At 43.5% G+C, this 9,298-nt stretch overlaps 1 protein-coding gene across 2 annotated transcripts; it reads right to left on the bottom strand.

Moving 5' to 3' along the window:
* Positions 1 to 2,903: 2,903 nt before the first annotated feature.
* LOC108665134 lies at positions 2,904 to 9,009 on the bottom strand. 2 transcript variants are annotated; one of them, XM_047885178.1, is made up of 4 exons: positions 6,881 to 9,009; positions 6,517 to 6,615; positions 3,934 to 6,081; positions 2,904 to 3,024 (listed from the first exon to the last, which is right to left on the bottom strand). In XM_047885178.1, the coding sequence occupies exons 1-4, from the start codon at positions 8,855 to 8,857 to the stop codon at positions 2,941 to 2,943; spliced, it is 4,308 nt and encodes a 1,435-aa protein (XP_047741134.1). In that variant the 5' UTR covers positions 8,858 to 9,009; the 3' UTR covers positions 2,904 to 2,940. The 2 variants fall into 2 exon arrangements, with proteins under 2 accessions (XP_047741134.1, XP_018007348.1); XM_018151859.2 differs by having other exon boundaries at positions 3,934 to 6,078.
* Between the last annotated feature and the right edge of the window lie 289 nt (positions 9,010 to 9,298).

Here is a 9,298-nt window from a genome sequence, read left to right as displayed (position 1 = left end):
AAGATCGGGTTCCAAAGGCCGGATCCATTGTGAATCAAGTCACGAAAAGTTCAAGAATCGGCAACAGGCCATGGGCCTATTTCTTCAACGCCGACACTTCTATTCTATTCTAATTCCTATGATTTATTTGTGCCGAATGATTAAAGATGATAACTTTTACAGCGGCTGGACCTGGAGAGAGCGACCTGTGAAGCCATCAGCCTGAAATTCATCGGAATTTGGACCGACGTTGCTGCCTTAATACTAAGGATCTACTCAACCCAAAGCATTTCGATCATCGTTTAATAATATATGTATTCTTTGAAAATACGCTTCGATAACAACTAGGCTGGCCAAATTATTACTGAAAAGTTTTTGTTATAATTTTGATGATTGCCTATTACTGAAAAGTTTTTAAGTGATGATTGCCTTCAAAATTTGGTAAATAACAGTGATTGCTATAGAAATGTACATTTCTACATACGTTTGATGCGCCAGCCTCATGTCAATGAACTGTACGAGGCTATAATGCTTGTGACGACATCCTCGTGAAATATGAATTTCTCTTGTGTGCGTCGTTCATACAAATATCAAAATTAGCGAACCTTTATGAGGGAATCTGTTTTTGCTGTAAATGAAATTACATTTGTTGTGAAGAACCGAGAATGACGATCGTTTATGTAACTATAAGTTCAGCCTCGTTAGGAAGCTGTGCTATCGACAAATATTTACTTCAATCACGGACAAACAAAATTTGAACTGAAACTCATATTCTAATCAGACATTTAGTTCTATATATTTTAAACCAATTTTTAGGTTATCATGAAATTCTTTTGTGATCTAATTATTTTGTAGGGGATAAGGCCATCCTCATAATGTTAGTTTCGAGTAAATTGAATACGTAGCTTTTGTAGTTCAAGGTAGAAAAAGTTATGTCTAAGTAGGCTACTTGGTAACAGCTCATTGCATTTGCTCAAAGCTACGTTTTTTCGATGAACCTAGAATTTGAGTATCTGACTGTAGAAAATATATTTAATTATGACTTGCATTGTACTATACGTCGACGCATCTACGCTCCTCTATAAGATACGCGGTGGGCATATTTTACCGCAATGTTTCTGGAATTTTCACTGGCGCCATCTAACAGGTGCAACTAATTTCTTACGCTCGAGGGGAGTGCAGCGAGCTATTGTTTATCGACTGTATTTAGAATAGAATAGAATAGAAGTGTCGGCGCTGAAGAAATAGGCCCATGGCCTGTTGCCGATTCTTGAATTTTTCGTGACTTGATTCACAAGGGATCCGGCCTTTGGAACCCGATCTTTCCATAGCTGACGATGGATTNCTAGCCGTCTGCACTATCCCCGTGTACAAGCACCTTAATACTAGCCCCGTGTATAAGCGCCTTAATTTGATACCAGCAGCCGCTCTGTATTGCCATTCTATTATTGAAATAAAAGGTCGTGAAACCTTCTCGAACTCTACTTCCCTTTCCTTACTTCAGCCCAATAGTACTGGATTAACGTAGGAAATAACACAGTTGTAGGGTTTGAGCCTTCGAAAACAAAGGAAAAAATTTTCAATTCTTAAACATATTTTCTACATGAAAGGAAAAATATTGGAATGTAATTTCGTTTACAATACGTTGAAAACCCATGGCATAACCAGGACACACGCGTAACATAGCTTCCTATCGGTCAATCAGCGGTAGGTCGACAACACCACCAAGCTTGTGCGGTTAAAAGACGACGGCTTGGCTAACCTAAATATCGCTATTTTGTCGAATTACTACAACATTTGAACTGCTTAAGAGCTATACATCAGTGCAGAGAGATCTTTTCACATCAAATTCTATGCTCATTTACATTCTCCGTGTACACAAAAAATAACTAATCACGAATGTCCGGGATAATAAATAAGGAATTCCCAGGTTGAGGGCAATGCTTCTCCAGCTAATAGGGCTCAATCGGTAGCAAAAAATGTAGCCAAACAACGAGATCGAGGCTTATGATTTCTTGCAAATACCGAGCGATTATTGACATGCAAGAAGAGCAGGGCCCATACTTTCAAAAAAGTTAAGAGATCGTAAGTTCATCAGCCAATCATTGACGGCCTTTCAAGCAAAATCCACCAATCATAGACAAGAAAATAGAGCGTAAGTACTTACGTTAACTTAGCGAGTTTTGAAAGGATGGCCCCAGGTCAGCAATTGGTTACAGCAAATAACTGCATGGTCGCGTCATCGACGCAGTCTTGAACATAAGACGAATAAGATGCGGTCAATTTTAGATGAATAAGATGCGGTTAATTGGTGACGGGGGTCGTCTTAGTATTGGAATCTATACTACAGCAATACACGCTACCACCGCCAGAAGTTGGTCGATATAATAGATCACATTTCTCGTCGACGTCATCATATGGGGTGCAGATGCTGCGACTCGACGGGCTGGAATACCGAGTTCTTCAATTTCATGGTGCGCGCTGTTGCATTAGAATCTGAAAACTTTTAATAGTCCAGTTACGTAAAGGTATTGCTGTACTTTTACTTTTTGTAGGACTTGAGGTATACAAAGGAAATTTTGTCATATTATCAAGACGCTTCGAGTACACAAGCAAAGTGAAGGTTCTTCAACGCCATGAATTGAGTTTTTGTAACAAAAGACATAAAACAAAAGACATAAAGCCTGCACCGCATGATGATGCTGGTGCAGGCGTCGGGGCACTTTGCATCCATAATACATGATATTGCAGCGCTTGATATTGACCTATTGAACAAAACTCTTTAATTTTCTAGTTGCATCGATAATATATAATATGGCAGCGCTAAATATCATCCGACCTATTGAACAAAACTCAAGGGGCGGAGGCAGCAGCACTGTTAGAAAAATGACCGTTAACGGTAATACCGGCGTTTCAGTGGCCGGTCAGCACGTGAAAAGAAACACCATTTCACCGTTTTTTCTAACAGTGAGGTTCAGGCGCCCGAGACCGCGCTGTTCTTGGCCGACGTCTGCGGGCCTGCGGCGCACCACCGACGACTGTGACCTGCAGGAGAGCACGCGCAATGAAACGTGCAACAAAGTTTAGCAATTAATCATATAAGTGAAATATAGTGGAGAAAACACCAAGCAAATTCACCATATCGATATTGAAAACATTTCGGAGTCCAGCTCCATCAACAGTTCAAAAAGCTAAAAATGAATAAAATCATATTATTATATCAAAATTCTAAGACAGACATAAAACCTAACAAGACCTAACTTATATCGAAGAAACAGGACTCGATTGGAATAACTTAGTCCTAGGGATCACGAAAAGAATATAAAAGTCTAGCGATTCACTATTTAGAGAGGCCCTCCTCCTCCTTGTGAACTTGCGATATAAGCAGACTGATAATATAAGTACTAAAATATAGTCGGTGATAACAAGGATTGGTAGGTGAAGGTTGGACTCGACCTGTAGTAATTAATTGATTCATCAACGAAGAATATGAAATTGCGTAGAACATGATTTATTTATCAACTAACTATATGAAATTGCCATTAGCATGTAATCGATTTATCAACGAAGATGATGAAATTGGGAAAGACAATAGCATTTGTTGACACATTTAATCATTTAGTGAAGTGGACTGCGCCTTGAAGAGGCAAGTGATAGAATGTAAGGGGCGGTGTAGTGATTAATGTAAGGGACGGTGTAGTGTATTGTTTAATGTAAGGGACGGTGTATTGATTAATGTAAGGGGCGGTGTAGTGTATTGATTAATGTAAGGGGCGGTGTAGTGTATTGTTTAATGTAAGGGGCGGTGTAGTGTATTGTTTAATGTAAGGGGCGGTGTAGTGTATTGTATAAGAAGTCCTGCTGGTACTTCATGCATAAGCAGATGCTAGTCAGGCCACCTCTCATGGAGGCATCAGAATACCACATTTAGGCTAACCCGAGACAACCACGCACTTTCTTTAGCTCCTCAAGGAGGGCCTCTTTCTCCTCGTCCAGTTCTTGGAGAACTCTCGAAATGGATGAAGATTTCTGGACAGCAGAGGCGGAAGACGTGGAAGTCTTGGGTCCCTTCCATGCAAGATGCACCCCGTCACCTCGCACGCTTTGTCGCTGTGCGCCCGTGGTTGCCGAAGCTGGGCACCCAAACGTAGGATTTTCGATAAAATTTCCTGTGTGCGACACACGAGCAACATTTTGATCGGTTAAATTCTGCTGGTCAAGAACACTTTGCGGTGCAGTGATGGAAGGGATATCCCGCAGTAAGTGTGCATCCTCCTGACCTTCCTGGAAACTCGCATGGCCCTTGGAATTTGGCGGCAGTGGAATTTCCTTAGTTGATGCACGTTCACGCTCAACTGAATTATCAAGATTTCTACTCTCAGGAGGAAGGTCTTCGGAAGACGGACAGTTATTGATAAAATCTCGTGTAGTCTCGTGGGTGTTGAAACTATCTGCATTCAAATTATTTGCTGAATTCATATTAGATTCCATCAAAGAAATATATTCTGCACTGAACGGACGAAGTGTTTGGCACAATTGTTCAATAACCAGAGGGGCTTCAAGGGAAAGGTCCCTTGCTTGGGGGAGGGTCGGCAGAGACTGGTATCCATTTTCATCCGTCGCTTGGCATTCTTCAGGAAATAAATTCCTATAAGAACGTTCCGACGAGTGGCCTCTATCTTGGTCACTCCAATCCACTTCTTTGCCAAAGTGACGCGGGTTCTCAGTTGGATGCAACACCAGGATGCAACCTGCGCAGCAACTTTTGACGCCGCCGTGGTTCTGTTTGCACGATTCACAGCGAGTTTCTATATCGAATGTCAACCGATTAGCCACGTCCGCTGCGACGTTCGTCGGCGCCAAGTATACAGGATCGTTGTAGTGGTCTACAGGATCATTGTTGTCGTCTACAGGATCGTTATAGTGGTCTACAGGATCATTGTTGTGGTCTACAAGATCTTTGTAGTGGTCTACAGGGTCATTGTTGTGGTCTACAGGGTCATTGTTGCGGTCTACAGGTTCATTGTTGTGGTCTACAGGATCGTTGTTATCGTCTACAGGGTCATTGTTGTTGTCTACAGGATCGTTGTTATCGTCTACAGGCTCGTTGTTGTCGTCTACAGGATCGCTGTTGCCTACAAAGTCATAGTTGTCGTCAAAACGATCTTTGGTGCAACCTGCAGGGCCGCTCTTGCCGCGCACAGTTTCATTGCCATCGTTGTGGCTAAAGTCATAACAGCAACTGGAAGCTGGCGAGTCACCGTCCGAGTCTGAATCATTGAGCGATAAGTCTATAGCAGGATCCAACATTTCTCTATCATCTTTTGTTTCTAATTTATCTTCTTGGGTAGAAATTTGTGAATCCAGGTGTGGAGGGTTGCTGTCAACAACGTCGGGTTTGACGTCGAAGGCGTTTACTTTGGTTGTCTCTGTATTGGAATCGATATCACATGTTGCCACGCTGAGGCCAGTGAGGTCCACTGGATAATTACTAACATAATTCTCACAACTGACGCGGTTAGCATCGAAATTAAATTTTCGAACACCGTCAACATCTTCAGAGAGTGAAGAGAAATCTTGTCCTCGAGAAGTCTTTAAGATGTTATGTCTAATACTATAGACTGTGACGGAGCATTCTTCATCATTTTCACCCGTACTTCTAAAATTGGTCTCATGGAACGCATTCTCAAGCATTGGAGGTCTTTCCGTCTGAACATTCGACTGGGGCCCATCAGTTCTAGGGGAAAAGGGGTAACTTTCCGTCTGAACATCCGACTGTGGCTCATCAGTTCTAGGGGAAAAGGGGTAACTTTCCGTCTGAACATTCGACTGGGGCTCATCAGTTCTAGGGGAAAAGGGGTAACTTTCCGTCCGAACATTCGACTGCGGCCCATCAGTCGTAGGGTTAAAGGGGTAACTTTCCGTCCGAACATTCGACTGAGGCCCATCAGGTCGACCGGAGCAAGGATAATCGTTTAATAGAACTGATATCCAATTACTGTGGTAGCTTCGATCGTTTAGAATCGATCCCAAACTTCGGCAGTGGCTGCCATTGGAGGGGTGGATGGAATCTCGAGCCAGGGACGAATCCAAGTTTCCCTGTTGGTATAGAAATAATATATGAATAAAATATTATAAAGATAAACTTAATAATCCAGACAACTATAAGAAACGACTTTACTTCAGCAGACAAACAAGATTTCAAATCCTTGAAAGGCAGCATGAGGTTTATCCATTAGTGCCATTACCCGGTTTTATTTAAGAATAGATACATTTCAAATGCATGCACTAAATAACATTTTTCAACCATTGGCAATTAATGAAAGTAACATGAAAAATGAAACCAACCAGCTTCTAAATATATATACGATAAAGAGCGAGGATATTCATTTAGCCATATAGTTCGGATATTCATTTTCTTTATATTTCGAATTGCAATGCAGCTGAATGTTCAAAGCTTTGACCATACATACGTACAACAAATCATGTAAGGGCAGTCGAGACGCCATGGGCCTTTTATTGCCAGCAATATCGTACCTCACGCAGCGCAGTCACCTCAGACGCCCGGCAGCAGTGCAGCGACAACAACCTTTTCAGCTGCACCTGCAGATCTGCAGCTTCAGCCGAGGCTGCTCTCTGATGAATAAAAACAATTAAAATTGCAATTAATATTTGTGCGAACAGGTTCAAGTAATGTTGAATGTGTTATTCATAGCGCAGCGAACAGGTTCTAGTAATGTCGTATTGTTCATAGCGCAGGCAGGTTTTGCGCAACGGCAGCGCGCGCATGCAGTCACAACCAGAATAAAAAACGCTGCTGTATATAACTTTGAGTTCCAAGTTACCATGATGATGGAGATGAGTAAATTGAGTAAATTTCGAATGCAGAACGTGAACACACCTGTAGCTGCTCGGCCCTGGCACAGCGCTGCTGCATCTGGACCAAACTCTCCAGCAGGAAGCTGTTCCTCGCTTGCTCGTAGTGCAGGGCGCCCAACAGGTCCTCGACGTTAGGCTCAGGCGCTCCCGGTGCCGGGACACTGCCCATTGCGACAAATTCTTCACTCGTCACAACATCCGGAGAACCTGCATTATGGTTCTGTCCAGGACTCTTTGTGGGAATTTCCACGGACTCTGGCATTCCAGAGTTGGTGGTCAAGTCCGGTTTAGCATGGACCATACCGGGACTTCTGTTTCTTTTGGATTTATATTCGGTTTTTCTATTGTCTGCAGGATGAGAGGCGGCAGTTTCTGGACGTGTGTGCCAAGAGTCAACACAGGCGGTGTTCTCAGGACTGGCAAATTCAGGGTGGTGACTATGATAGCTTTCAACTACCGTACGCACACAGTGGATATTTTCTATATTTTCAGCACTAGCTCGTTGTAGAGTTACTAGAGTCTGACATCCAGTGACGAGCTTTGACTGAGGAGAAGTCCTGTGGAATGTTTCTTCTCTTCCAGAAACTGGTGCGGGATCAGCTCCTCTGAAATCGATTTCGCGAAGAAAATCATTGCCAACCAAGATCTTGGGGACGGTACCGCGCTCATTCTTTGCAAGGGTTGGGCAGAACTTCATCGTTTTTCGTTCATCTTCGCCTCCAATTGCCTCAGCAGGGTTAGATTTGTACTCAACAGTACCAGGAATGTCGAGGTGTTGTTCCGGCTTGGCCACCTCGCTCACAATACTAGGGCCACTGATGGTGGCTTGAGAATCACAGCGCGAAAAACTTTCGCTTTCATCACTCACGTCTCCTACGGACGATAAAATGTCCGGTGGGCTAAGGAATGCCACGTGTTTGGTGGAGGCCGTCGAGGGGGCAGTGCAGGATAGTGCGTCGCTTGATTTGGCGCCACCGACGATAACTCCAGCAGATGTCGTGGCAGGAGTAGAAGGAGCAAACCGAGGACACTCTGGGTTTCCACGGGTAGGATTATTTATTGTAGCGGCCATGAGGTGGTTCGATGACAGAGGATCGGTTTGCTTAGTATTATTTTTCGAACTCAAGAGCGCTTGAGTATAATGGTCAGAATCCCGTCTAACGTTAGCGTGAACTTCAGGAAAAACTTCCGCTTGTATTGGATCATGACACTGTGAAGCCAAACTATTGGCTGAGTTTAAAGATGTTCCCGCTGAAGGAGCTCCTGCATTGGGAGCACAGGCTCCGCTCGAGATTTGTTTTACCGTGAAACAAGATCTTGCCCGACTATTGAAGCTCATAGATTCTGTGTCCCAAGCGGAGCTCTTGAGAGGGGATGCGAAACTACTTTGAGGGCCCGAAATCTCGCTCATGCTCAGGGAGTCATTTAAATTCCTCGCGAGATTCGATGGAACGGCGAAATCTGAGGCAACAAATTTCTTGGACATCGGTGTACTGGACAATCTTTTTTGGAACGATGGCGAGCCCAACTCACACAAATCTTCAAATGCCAAGGATGAGACTATGTTTCCTCCGCCCATTCCAATCTGCTCAGTATTTAGAAATTTGCTCTTCCCATTCAGTTGAGATAATCCAAAGCAATCGGGGGCAGTTTGGTGCAACGAACCAATTGGCACGTCATTCCGAACCGTCTGATGTGAGGCTGATTGCTGCGACTGCAACTTTCTGTCGATGGAACTAAGCAAGTCTTCGAGTAGGACTTGGTCCAGCAGCAGGCCGCCATGCTGCAGCAGCGCCTTCTTCACATGCCAGAGCTCCTCTAGGGGCTGCGGATACGTAACATGAGCGGCCTGGATGCCCGAGACAGCTGAAGCCTGGGCACCCGACATGGTGGCGACTTGAATACTCGAGGTCGTAGGACGCGGAGAGTCCTTCCAGGTCGTAGGACGCGGAGAGTCCTTCCTTCCGAAGAGGTTAGCGACGCACTTACTGACAGGCATCAGTGTACGGTATTCATCGTGAAGAGACACTGCGGCTGTCCGTATAAATGTTTCATTTTTTCATGCATTGCACTTCTGAAGCCTGAAAGACATTGTGTAGAACACAACAATTTGGAAGTAAAGTGACCTATGGAGAAAAGGAACATGGGATGAAATACGATAACATCCATAACCATAGAGTGTAGTTCAATCATTAATCAAAGACAACATACAATTTGAACCTTACTGGATAGCTGTGATAATCATTTTAAGATATAATAAAAGAAATCATACTTAAAACAAATGAAACCTCTTCAAACGGACAACGAACGAAAACGATCAAAAGATTTACTCAATTACTGCCGAATTCAGAAGACTCTAGTCTAGGGGAAGGCGAAGGCTAAAAAATTTTGTCACGAGGCAACTAAAACATTTCGATCAATACTTTTCGAAGCTATTAAT

The sequence above is a fragment of the Hyalella azteca genome, unplaced genomic scaffold, assembly GCF_000764305.2.
Source record: "Hyalella azteca isolate HAZT.00-mixed unplaced genomic scaffold, Hazt_2.0.2 contig17204, whole genome shotgun sequence".
NCBI classification, from domain to species: domain Eukaryota; kingdom Metazoa; phylum Arthropoda; class Malacostraca; order Amphipoda; family Hyalellidae; genus Hyalella; species Hyalella azteca.
This window is presented reverse-complemented; position numbering and strand designations above follow the sequence as displayed.

Coding starts and splice junctions, on each gene's coding strand:
- LOC108665134 (XM_047885178.1), bottom strand. CDS start 8,857: ATGCCTGTCAGTAAGTGCGTCGCTAACCTCTTCGGAAGGAAGGACTCT. Junction 6,082..6,516: donor AGGTGACTGCGCTGCGTGAG/GTACGATATTGC, acceptor TTTCTATACCAA/CAGGGAAACTTGGATTCGTC. Junction 3,025..3,933: donor TCCTTGAGGAGCTAAAGAAA/GTGCGTGGTTGT, acceptor GCTCTCCTGCAG/GTCACAGTCGTCGGTGGTGC.